The sequence below is a fragment of the Pistacia vera genome, unplaced genomic scaffold (genome assembly GCF_008641045.1).
Source record: "Pistacia vera cultivar Batoury unplaced genomic scaffold, PisVer_v2 Contig1268, whole genome shotgun sequence".
Lineage (NCBI taxonomy): Eukaryota > Viridiplantae > Streptophyta > Magnoliopsida > Sapindales > Anacardiaceae > Pistacia > Pistacia vera.
In genome coordinates this window covers 157,292-170,062 of record NW_022195323.1, presented here as the reverse complement: position 1 = coordinate 170,062, position 12,771 = coordinate 157,292, and the positions used below count along the sequence as shown (strand labels likewise).

The following is a 12,771-nucleotide window of genomic DNA, read 5'->3' as shown; positions in this document are numbered from 1 at the left end:
CATCAAGAATTGCATCAAACGATTCAGAGAATTAATATCATTCATCTTCTTTCCTGATCCACAATTGCAATCAGGAACTGGCAAAATGCAGTTCAACTCATCCCAAAGTTTTTTTCAATTTAGTATAATACTTCGAAATTGTCTCATTTCCTTGTGACACTGAAGCAATTTCCCTCTGAATTTGACAGATCAAAGGTCCATTGCTTTCACCATAGTGTTCCTTAAGTTCATTCCATAGTTCTTCAGCAGTAGATGCATAAAGAAAAGCACCTACTATGTCACTTGAAACAGAGTTCAATAACCATGACCTAATCATGCAATCAACCCTTGACCAAAGTTCAAAACTGTCTTAATCTTGTTCTGGCCTAGAAATTTTTCCATTAATAAACCCTAACTTCTGTTTTGCACCTAATGCAATTAAAACTGATCTACTCCATGCTAGATAGTTTTCGTTACCTGTAAGTAGAAAATTCACCAGTTGCATGCCTGGATGATTCGAATTTTGCAGCATCATGGAATTCTTTCCATTATTCAACTCCATTTCTTTCAAAACTGAACTTTTGTTGGAGTTTGCTGGTGATTCTCCAGCTCCAGTATTACTTGGCTCTCTCACCATGTCGAGTAATCAATCAGTAACAAACCAAAGCTTCAAGAGCTCAAAGAAGATTCAGAAAAAATAGTATATCTTTCCTGCTCTGATACCATGAACGAACAAAGAAAAGAAAAACTTCTAAATAATGCTCTTGACTTTCATTTATTTAGAAAAGACTTTATATACAAAGTTTAGCTCACTAATTATTGACTAATTGACTAATTAAGTAACTAATCCAGCTAATTAAAACTGACTAACTAACAACTTAAGAAACAAGCTAAAATAAGCTAAGCTTGTTAAAGTTGAATTACATAAATACCCCTTCCAGATTTAATTCCTACACACACTCACTGCACTGGCAGGAGCAAACCGCTCATGTCAGCATGCGACGTGGCTGCGTTTGAATGGTTGTAGAACCTATCTAAGCTCTGACCGCCCATATTGACAAGGCTCGGCGTCAGCCCTACTTTTCCAGGCATAACAAATAATAACTTTTATTTGAAACAATAGATATTTCAAACACTTGGTCCTTGCACAATATAACGCAGGAGAAAATAATATGAGAATAAATTTGTTAAAAAAAATTAGTTGTTGTTATCTGATGGTTATACAATATCGTGAGGAATTCTTAGTATTGGGTAAGAGCAATGCTATACAGGGGTATTAAAAAAAGTGCAAAAACTGAACCGAATTGAAAAGTTGGTTTAGTTACGATTCAAAGAATTCAAAAAACCGGAATTTAGGCTTGGTTTCCGATTTGGGTGAAAATGCAAACTGGTTAACTGAAATCGATTTTACTATCTGGTTTACTAAAATATATATATACTATATGTTAAACTAAAATTTAAAAAAAAAAAAAAAAAAAAGACAATCTTAATGGATATTATATATTAAAATAAAATAAAAATAAAATAACATAAAATTTATTTGTATCAATTTTTAATGTATTGTTAGTTGTGGTCAATGAATATATATGAATGTTTAATTTTTATTTAGATATGTATTGTTGATGTTTACAATTTAATTTAGGAAAAAAAAAAAAGTTTAATCAAATTTATGGGGAAAACAGGTCTTTTCAAAGCAGTTAACAAGTTAACCAAAAAACCGATTTTCCCCTAAACCGGTTCGGTTTTGGTTTAAGAATTTTTCTGAACTAAAAAACCAGTATGCTTTTGAACACCCCTAATGCTACACTCACAACCACAACCTCTTATCATAAACTATCTCTCACAACTCTGAGCCTGATATGATATCTCGTCATTGGTCAGTTCGCAAAATATATCCCATTTGCTCATTTGCGAGCTAACTAATGATAAACTATCATATCGAAGTTATGAATGAAAGTTGTGAGGCGACGTTGTTGGGATTATAGTATGACTTTCCATAATATGGAGTTTGGGCTTTGGTACAGTCCCAGTCACAGACTACTGTGAGTGAGGGCCTCCGTGATTTGTCAGACAAAAAGGGTTCACACACTAACACATGCGTAATCCTAATTCCTCCCTGAGTAATGTCACATTTACACTATTTTATAAACATCATGATGTGACATATACTACAATCACACAAATTCTATTATAATATTAAAAATTAAAAATAATTAAAAATTTATGTGATTGTGACATATACTACATCATAATATAATAAAAATTATATAAAAGGGTGATGTAAATGTAACATTACTCTTCCTCCATATCATGAGAACACCAATGTTGTTTAACCTCCACGGCAGCCACGCTCATCGTAAGCCGTAACTTTGAAGAAGGTTAAATACCTTATGCGTAAGACAAAAACAAGGTTACTTGAGATGCGCTTGGCGGTTAGCGCTGAAAATCACTCTCCATCTCCCATCTTCATTACAAAAAAAAAATTATGTATATTCAGTCAACAATTTAAAAAACTCTGATTCATATCAGATTATCAGTACAAAATGATTTTGAATTTAATAGAGAAGTTATGAATAAAGCAGTTTGCAATCAGAGAATGAAACTCAAAATCATTTCAAAAAAGTTCAAAAAATTATAATGAGGTTATTGAGAAAGAAAATTCATCGGCATTTGATAATTTATTATTATTATTACTATTTTTTTTTTGCGATCAAAGTATTCAAGTCAACTTACGTGTACTTTAACAAATTCTTCAAAATCTTAAAAGATCTTTTAAGTAATATATTTAAAAGTCTTTGTCGAATTATTGACCACCCAAAAGTAGTTTTGCAATATTGAGTAAAAAGTTATAAACAAACAGATCAGCTTAATTTTAGAACTTATAAGCTAGTTTGACCAGCTTATAAGCTTAGACAAACACTCAGTGTTGGCTAAATTACTTTTGGAGAGGTTTTTTCAATTTGTAATTTTGAGGGAAATTTATTAATTCATCCGTAAGGTTTTGTATAAGTAAATTGATATATCCACAAGTTCAGAAAGTCATGAAAACACCTCAAAATTTTAACTGATGTTAAAGAACAAAATTAACTATAAGAGGGCCAAAAAGTTAATAGTAACTAGTAAGTGATATATTCACAATTAGTTAAAGATGCGGGTATCTTGATAACTTTCTAAACTTGTAGATGTAATTATTTATTTATGCCAAACCTTATAGGTGAATATAAATTATTTATAATTGATTAATCGTAATTCATCCTATGATATTCAAATAAAATTTATTATAAATTAACACGCCAATGGACGGAGAAAATGAGTATAACATCTGTCATGAAAATTTCCCGTAATTTTGACGTATGGACTGCCGTACTTCCGAGTTCCTAGACGAACTATCACGGACACGTGAATGCACGTGCAAGAGTAGCATAAAAACTGCGTGCTACCTTCAATTTTTCGTTTCGCGCTTTCCACAACATAATTTTTTCAAGGACTCCCTCCCCTTCCGAATATTTGGAGCCAAAAGCACGTCCCAGCTGGTGAGGTCCCCACCTAAAATCTCTTATTTAAAACTTTTAATTTAATTATTTAAATATTGAAAAAATATATAGTTACTGTACTTGTGCCTTGTGTACAACTCGCCGTTAAACAAACCCATCCCCGTGTCTTTCACATAGCAAATTTTATATCGGCCGAGTCCGTTGCTTTTTCTCGGCGGATTTTATTTTGTTCAAGGAAATTCGTTCTCAGTCCATTCGCTATCAATTCGGAGACTTTATTTTGCGATTTTTCCTTTAACTTCTCTACAATACGCTTCTCAATAAAAACCGAAACGTGTGAATTTTGCTAGTCTTCTGTGTCAGAGACTGAAATTAGGGTTTCGCATCAAATCTAGGGTTTCAATCGCTGTTTTCAATTGAATAAGGAAATATAAGTATACAGCCGTAATTTACTGGTTTTGACATTATAGGTATATAATTCGCCGGATTGGATGTGAAATTAGGGTTTCGCTTTTCGGGAAGAAGGAGAAGATGATAATAAAACGACCTTCCAAACTCGAAACGGCGAATCCAGACCGGAGCAAGATTGACGATCAATTTTATGAAGACGAAGACCTCGACGAGGTTGTCTACGTGTCAAATCCCAAGAAACGAAGAAGAAGAGACGGCGATGATTATCGTTCAATGCATCTTGAAGTCGATGATTTTAGCAGTGGTTCAGGTTCTTGGATTAGCGAGGACCCCTCTTATTGGGGTTCTAAATACGAATCCAATTCAAAGAATTTTAATTATATGAACAAAGGTACAAATCAGAGCTCCTTAAGGTATCAGCCTCCGGCATCAAAATCGTTGAGAGGAAGAACTCAAATGCTTCCTTCAAAGCACGATGACTCGGTTCTCATGGTAGGTGACACAGATTCGAGCTTTGGTGATGATGATGATAATGACGATGAGGAAGTTAAAGATGGTTTTGGGAGAAAATACAATGGAACAAGTTTTATAAGAGACAAGTTTGGTTTTGGAAGCTCGAATTACTACTCAGTAAGAGAAAAAGAGATGGGTTATGTAGGGTTTAATGATTTTGATCCCAGAGAGTATCTGGTTTCACGTAACTCTGCAATGCCGGTGCATAACCTGAATTCCGTACCATTCGTAAATAATGAACAGTATATTCCTCAGTTTGGTTCTAGAAATGTAGATAGATTGACCAAAGAGAAAGGTAAAAAAAAGAAGGATGTGTACAAGCCGGAGGATTTTGCTTTGGGGGATTTAGTGTGGGCTAAATGTGGGAGAACGTACCCAGCTTGGCCGGCAATTGTGATTGATCCCATTGTGCAAGCTCCTGAAGCTGTTTTGAGATGCTGTATTCCTGGTTCACTTTGTGTCATGTTCTTTGGCTATTCAAAGAACGGAACACAGAGAGTAATTTTGTTGCCTCTTTACTGCTTGGTCATGTTTTATTTTCTGGGTTTTTATTGTTTAATTTATAGCCATCATGTTTATTTATGTTTGCGATTTTGATTGGCAGGATTATGGTTGGGTGAAACAAGGGATGATTTTCCCCTTTGCAGAATTCATGGACAGGTGATTTATTACTTGTATTTTATGATTTTGGAATAATTTTGTTAGGGTATGAACCTTTTGGTTGATTTCTGTTTGTTTAGATTTAGGGAGCCGACTCAGTTGTACAAGAGCAAGCTGATTGATTTTCGGAGGGCACTGGAGGAGGCTATTTTAGCAGAAAATGGGTTTTTGGACACGAACCTTGGGATTGGGCAAATTCATTATCCTGAAGCTTATTCCTGCGGAGTCCAAGAAGTCACTGTTTCAAGTCAGGATAAATATTATTTTCAGAATCAGGCAAATACTTTTAGAATACTCTCTCTTCTTTCTTCTATGTTTGGATTCATAACTTGGGTACTTTATGGGGCATTTAAATCTCATGGGTTGTGTCAGTTTCAATGCTGTAGTCACTAGCCTAACACTTGTAGATAAGATATGCCAAAAGCTTATTAGCCTAATATACTTATGATTAGCACTAATTAGGTTGGTTTCTGTTTTGTGTTCCACAATATTACTTGAAACTGATGTAATTAATATATGAAAATATGATATACAAAGAACTTGTTTGTACAACGTAACTATTTAAGAATCCATGCAAATGTTGTAACTCAGTTCACGGCCTCACTGCCAGTAATAACCTTATGGAAATTTAAAAAATTGTCAACTTCAAAGAACTTTCAACTTGTCATCTCATGAACTAGAAACATGCTGGATACTTGCTTTTGGTTAATTATTAGAAAAGAAAACCATTCATGTTACTAGCTACTTACATGAATTGTAGTAATTTATTGTATTTATTGGTTGTTTCCATGCGAAATTCCACCTTAAAATTAACAAAGGTATCATCTAAAATTCTGGATAAATTTCAGTTGGAAATTTGGGTTTTCTATTATTATATTTTAGTCAATGATGCTTCAATAAATTTGGTTATTGAGTTACAACAATTCATCTAGTTAATCAATTGGTGCAGAATGCTTGCTATAAGGAAGCAAGGCTTTGTGATGGTTGTGGTTTAGTTCGTCCATGCAAAGTGAAGAAAATGGGGGGCTCAATATCTAAAACCCAGTTCTTCTGCAAACATTGCACTAAGGTTTATAAGAAAATCAATATTGATGAATTTTGTTCCATATAAGTATAACTTCCAACTTACTCAATTGTGAAAGTGAAATACATAATCTATTGTTCCTAAATGATCTCTACATTCATTATTTCTACAGCTACAAAAGTCAAAACAGTATTGTGGCATATGCAAGAAAATTTGGCACCATTCAGATGGTGGAAATTGGGTGAGTTTATCACACTTGAAATTAGGTTTATAATGCTTTCTTTAGTGCAACAAATGAATGATCTGAGAAATTTTTTATTCTTAATTTTCTGGCTCAGGTATGCTGTGATGGTTGTAATGTTTGGGTACATGCTGAGTGTGATAAAATTTCCAGCAAAGTATTTAAGGTGTGCCTATCGTACTTAATTTGTAATATTATGTTTTTGTTTATTTATGTTATATTATCAAAATGCATTCAGTTTGGGGCCTTACTGACTTGGTTTTGGTGTGAAGAGTCTGGAGTACATTGATTACTTTTGCCCGGATTGCAAAGCAAGGCTTAAAGCTGAATCAGGTGCAGACAAATGGCTGCCAAGTGTCAAGTATGTTTGTGTTGTCTCTGCTTATTCCTTTCTTCTCTTGGTTTACTGGCATTTTCATGTTCAACTTGAATGTTTATTATAGAATCTTTGGGATGTGAAATGTAAACCTAATTCTGTGTCAAATATCTTGAACAGGCCTATAGAAAATAATGGACAAGTTTTGCTGCCTGACAAGATAATGGTAGTATGCAACGACATGGAAGGAGCATATATTCCAAGACTTCATTTGTGAGTCCTTATAACTTTTTCATTACTGATGAGAGGTTGAAGTAGAATCTTAGTATTTTATACTTTTTAGTAAAAACCTAAAATAAAGATTGCTTCAGTGTTCATTCTATCTCTTCTTCTTCTTCTCCTTTCCATTCATATTCTTTTCTATGCTTTTTAACAACCATTTACTCTGTCTTTTCTGGGAATACGGATCTTGTGATTACCATGTGTTTTTCAAATATGTATATTATGTATTGTTTTACACAGGGTTCCTATTCATGATTTTATTTTGATTTCTTCAATTAATTTGTCCTTTTTATTGATAGAATTGCTCAAATTTTTTGTTTTGTGAATCAAACTTTTAGTTAATCTGAATTTTGTTATGTTGAAGAAAAATTAAGCTAAGTACTTCTGTTTCCTTTGTGCTCTAGAGTTGTGTGCAGGTGTGGTTCATGTGGATCTAAGAAACGTACACTTAGTGATTGGGAACGCCATACTGGGTGCAGAGCGAAAAAATGGAAGTATAGTGTCAAAGTCAAGGGTACATCGCTACCACTAGAAAAATGGGTTTGTATTGATCTTTTCTTTTTCAAAATTTCTAGTATAGTATGTGGTACTAATATGCTAGACACTAAAGGATATTACTTGATTTTACCTGCTCTTACGAGAAGAGTATGCCTATTTGTATGAAAGCTGCATCCAAGATCATTTGATGATTGTTTGAGGCTGTTGTTTATTTCTCTTCTTGTTAGGATTTATGCTTCTTATATGCAAAGTATTAACATTGAAGACCTTGCAGATTACTGAGTTTAATGCTCATGGTGTGGATCCTGTGAAGTTGGATAAGCAAAAGTTGATTTCCTTATTGAAAGGTGTTATTAGCTTTAATTGAAATTTTGCATGTTGATAGTTTTCTTTCCCATTCTTTCCTTCATTTAGGGCAGGGTGTTGAACATAATCTCTTAGTATGTCCTCAATAGCAGCAAACTTAATTGACTTGATTTAATTGCAACAGAGAAATATGAGCCTCTTGATGCAAAATGGACAACCGAAAGATGTGCTATCTGTAGATGGGTTGAAGACTGGGATTATAACAAAATTATCATCTGCAACAGGTAGTTTGGGCAAATAAATATTATGATAGTTGCTGATGCAAAGACTAGAGCTTAATTAATATACTAAATCATTTATCTGAGTAGCAGTGTTATTTTTTCAGGTGTCAAATTGCTGTCCACCAAGAATGCTATGGGGCAACCAATGTTCAAGATTTTACTTCATGGGTTTGTAGAGCATGTGAAACACCCGATGCTGAGAGGAAGTGTTGCCTCTGTCCCATCCAAGGCATGTCCCTAAAACTGAATTTCTTAATAGTTCTTAGCTGTTCTGAGACTTGGTATGAGTAGTTTTTGTATTCATTACCCAATGTAAGTTTATTACTAATACTGGAAAAAGAAAGAAAATTGGCAGTATTTTGATTTTACTTTCTGCATTGCCTTCAATAACTTGTCAAAATTGTTGATTGTTGTTATGTGCATTTCAATTATGTGTTCTGACATTATCTGACAAATAGAGGTGGCTCCAGAAAGTTTAAATTGGAAGAAAATCTTTCAGTGTATCAAGAATTGTATCAGTGTAGGATGCATTTTTCTATTCATCAGATGCAGCTAGATTTTAATCTTCTTTAGCATGTTAATAAAATCCCAAAATAATATACATTACACTTTTCAAATCGCATTTCTTATTCATACATAAAAACATAAAAGTACATATTTATGAAAGAATTCACAAAAAAGCCAAAGGCATGGCTGTCTTTTGACAAACTAGCTCTAGTCATCAATGGTAGTCTGTCTTATTTTACGTCAACTGTTTTTCTATTGTTTATATTGAGCACTGGCATATGAAAATAGTACTGAAACTTATCTGACAGTTGGCTGTAGTCTCCAATGCTAAATTGTTTTATCTATTGAAATTGCTTTTCTAGGTGGTGCTTTGAAGCCAACTGACATTCAGCCGCTTTGGGTTCATGTTACATGTGCTTGGTTCAGGCCTGAAGTTGGTTTCTTGAATCACGAGAAAATGGAACCTGCAACTGGAATCCTTAGGATTCCAACAAATTCATTTTTAAAGGTACACTGGTCATAATGATTGTGTAGACAGCTTTTCTTTTCTGGTACTAAATAGAAATATCTATTGTCCAACAGTGCTAAGATTGGGCTGTGTCATGCTTGAAGTTACTTCTGTTTCTTCTCCTAAATAATATTTTCATGGTGTTAGGATGAGTTTTTTGCCAAGGACTGTGGTTCAATTGCAGTTTTTTCTGTTAATGATATCTCTTTCTTAATTTAATGCAAATTTTATATCGTTACTCTTTCAGCTCATACATTTTTTTGCTATGTGAATGTTTCATTAAACTATGTTTTAACTGTGACTGCAGAATTGTGTAATCTGTAAAACAACTCATGGTTCATGTACTCAGTGTTGCAAGTGTGCTACTTATTTTCATGCAACATGTGCATCAAGGGCGGGATATAGCATGGAAGTAAGTTTTTAATTTATCGTTTAGTTCTAAACATATTCTTGTTGTGAAACTTGTGATTGTATCACTGTCTAATTGTGGATTCCAATCGTTCTGAATTGGAAATTTGTTAATTGAAGAAAGTAATTATATATTAATCTGAAATTTCAGATACAATGCTTGGAGAAGAACGGGAGACAGATAACAAGGAAGTTAATATACTGTGCCATTCACAGGTTGGGAAATTTGTCCATTTTTCATCTTATTGGAAAAGCTCTCTGATCTCTCTTTTTGTCTCTCTACCATAGAATAGAGAAGAATTTGTGAAACTTCATGCTCCACATCTATTTGTTTGAGTCTTTGTTTCTCATGCCCTGGTTTTGGTATAGGTCCCCAAACCCAGATGCTGTTGTGGCTGTACATACTCCAACAGGAGTTTTTGCTGGAAGAAGCTTGCTTCAGAACCAGAAAGGTTGTTTTCGGGGTTCTAGGTTGGTTTCGTCTAAGAGAACAGAGTTTCCTGAAGCTTCTACCTCAGAGGCTAATGAGCTTGAACCTCTATCTGCTGCAAGGTGCCGTGTTTTTAGAAGATCAAAGGATAAGGTGATAGATTTGGGAACCAAGATGTATTACTATGCTATGACTTTTTTTCTGGGAATTCTTGTCATTTTCCTGTGATTGAACTGAGCTTCTTGCAAAGCTTGTATTTCTTGCCTCATAAGGGCAACATCTGATACTGTTTCTTTTTTTGGCTTGTAGCTGAGATTGTTTTGATCTATTTTTCTCCTTTTTATGTCTCATTCTAATCATTATTCTTGTTTGTTTGTAGGCTATGGAAATGGTGCCAATATTCCACCGACCAATGGGACCAAGTCATCATTCTTTAGATGCAATAAATAGCCTGAGCACATTTCAAGTAATATTCTTGTCCTTTTTACCTTAGATTTTTTCTCAAGCTTTTCGTATACATATATATGGCTATGGGTTGGGATTAGAGGAGAGTAGATTAATCTAATGGTCTAAAAATTGTGTCAAAATTTGATGCCATTGATATATAAGAGTGAAACACTTTCCTTTGGATTCTTTTCCATTATTGTAACGTATCTTGTCATACTTATGTTGTCACATAGCAGGAAATCAGTGAACTTAAGAATTTCTCGTCATTCAGGGAACGGCTCTACCACTTACAGGTAAACCATAATTCTACATGCATAATAACTATGCCCTAATCTATGTAATGTTGTAATTAAGTTTATTTCTGCCTTCAGAGAACTGAAACCCATCGGGTTTGTTTTGGGAAATCTAGCATTCATGGATGGGGCCTCTTTGCACGTAGAAACATGCAGGAAGGAGAAATGGTACTTGATTTATATGATCTTTTTAATGCTCCTATCTACTTTTAAGGCTTCGTGTTTAAGTACTGGACCCCTCTTTTGGTGACTTTTTCAATAAGACAATTGTTGTCTGGTTACCTCTTAAGTGATGCCATTTTAATGCTAGGCATGTCTATTTCCAGGTCGTTGAGTATCGTGGTGAACAGGTGACACAAAGTGTTGCTGATCTGAGGGAGGCACGATATCGTAAAGAAGGCAAAGATTGCTATGTGAGTTTTTTTTTTTTTTGGTGCCTATTGTGCTTTTACAAGTGCATGGACTTGGGTATTGTCTCATACATAGCTTTTGTGCTATTTCAGCAAACTGGAAATGTAACATCAATGTCTGTGTTATGAAGTAATTGAATGTTTTACTATGCTGTATTTAGGGGTGAACAGGTCTGGTATCTGGCCCAATTCCTTGGAACTGGACTTGACAGTTCCTAGGATTTAGGAATTGGAATCGGAACCGGAACCGGACCCGGTCAGTTCCGGATCCTAAATGCCTGGAACCAGAACCTGACACTGTTCATACAAAATCACAAATACACCCCTCATGTTCACAAAAATGACAATATACCCTGTGAAAAGTACAATACACTCCCAAATGTTTACAGAAATTACAAATACACTCTGGGTATCTGTCGGTTCCACCCCGGGTACCTGGACCTTGGTTCCGGTTTCGGTTCTTGAAGTGGTGGAACTGGAACCAGACCCATACAGTTCTGGTTCCACCAAATCTGGAATCGGAATCGACACCTTGAGTACCAGTTGGTTTTAGTTCTACTCTAAAAATTTGCTCACCCCTACCTGTACTGTTCCTTTACTAATTTGGTTTCTGTTATTGGAGTTAACACCTAAAATGGAGAAAAGATCTCCAAAATATTCCATTTAATATTGATGCTCTGTTAGTTATTTATTTATTTTTGTATTTATGGTGTTCTTAGAAGTTGAATTAAATGGTTTTGACAGCTATTCAAGATCAGTGAGGAAGTGGTAATTGATGCCACAAACAAGGGGAATATAGCACGCTTAATCAACCATTCGGTAAGTTCTTGTTACTGCAGCTGAAACTATTAGGATTGAGAAGCAAACTTTTCCAATATTCCCACATTTGGCTTCCATATAGTTATAGCTTATTGCTTAGGGCTAATCTGGTTTCTCATTGCATGCTCGAACTATGTCTAACTCAAGTTGTTTACCCTGAGCAGTGTCGGCACTATTTGCAATGTCCACCAGTTATAATACTCATATTAGCCTGTTTTTAATGGTTCTCTTGACATCTCAGCCCGCTGTTTGCTAGATGACCTAAACAATTAATTTCTCTTGTTGCAGTGCATGCCCAATTGCTATGCAAGGATCATGAGCGTAGGTGATCAGCAGAACCGGATAGTTTTGATTGCTAAGACTAATGTGTCAGCTGGAGAGGAGCTAACGTATGATTACTCTCCCTATAAATTTCTGCATATGAATTTGTTTGGTCTAGATTCATACTTATCAATCCATTAAAATAAAAATTCAATTTGTTTAACAGGTATGATTACTTATTTGATCCGGATGAGCATGATGAATTGAAAGTCCCTTGCTTATGCAAATCTCCCAACTGCCGGATGTTTATGAATTAGGTTACTTATTTTTGTATCCCATTGTAATTCTGCGAACAACTGGGGCTCATCTTTAATACCATTGGGAATCTCACATTTTTTCAAGTGAGCTTGTAATTTTTCTTTTTGGTTTTTTTTTTACCCCCTTAACTGTAGGCTCATTCCTTTTGTAATTCTACAGATGCAATAAAATGTAAATTTTAGTAGTTTGGCCGGTGGCTTCTGTAAATTTATGTTAGCTTATAATATAGTATAATGTTGGAAGTGCCTCAGATTATATAATGGGTAATATTATAGTTATAACACAATCTCACCAACTTTTTTGGCACAACATTGACGTGGTAGACAGGTAGAGCAGAACGGAAGCTCTCCCTTCTACAGAAGCAG

The 12,771-nt window shown here is 34.7% G+C and overlaps 1 protein-coding gene across 3 annotated transcripts; it reads left to right on the top strand.

The window, feature by feature from the left end:
* Positions 1-3,610: 3,610 nt before the first annotated feature.
* Positions 3,611-12,590, top strand: LOC116121138 (histone-lysine N-methyltransferase ATX3). 3 transcript variants are annotated; one of them, XM_031407081.1, is made up of 23 exons: positions 3,611-4,895; positions 5,002-5,057; positions 5,138-5,333; positions 6,007-6,126; positions 6,254-6,322; positions 6,420-6,488; positions 6,595-6,683; positions 6,819-6,911; positions 7,325-7,460; positions 7,693-7,765; positions 7,909-8,008; positions 8,110-8,234; positions 8,875-9,020; positions 9,328-9,432; positions 9,580-9,644; positions 9,798-10,011; positions 10,238-10,324; positions 10,542-10,598; positions 10,677-10,766; positions 10,925-11,011; positions 11,753-11,827; positions 12,116-12,216; positions 12,315-12,590. In XM_031407081.1, the coding sequence occupies exons 1-23, from the start codon at positions 4,005-4,007 to the stop codon at positions 12,403-12,405; spliced, it is 3,135 nt and encodes a 1,044-aa protein (XP_031262941.1). In that variant the 5' UTR covers positions 3,611-4,004; the 3' UTR covers positions 12,406-12,590. The 3 variants fall into 3 exon arrangements, with proteins under 3 accessions (XP_031262941.1, XP_031262931.1, XP_031262949.1); XM_031407071.1 differs by having other exon boundaries at positions 10,539-10,598; XM_031407089.1 differs by lacking the exon at positions 6,007-6,126 and having other exon boundaries at positions 10,539-10,598.
* Positions 12,591-12,771: the final 181 nt, after the last annotated feature.

What these genes read in the sequence shown, in the direction of transcription:
- LOC116121138 (XM_031407071.1), top strand. Translation starts at nt 4,005, where the DNA reads ATGATAATAAAACGACCTTCCAAACTCGAAACGGCGAATCCAGACCGG. An exon ending in TTTGCAGAATTCATGGACAG is followed by an intron (nt 5,058 to 5,137) that starts GTGATTTATTAC and finishes CTGTTTGTTTAG; the next exon opens with ATTTAGGGAGCCGACTCAGT. An exon ending in CGCTACCACTAGAAAAATGG is followed by an intron (nt 7,461 to 7,692) that starts GTTTGTATTGAT and finishes AAGACCTTGCAG; the next exon opens with ATTACTGAGTTTAATGCTCA.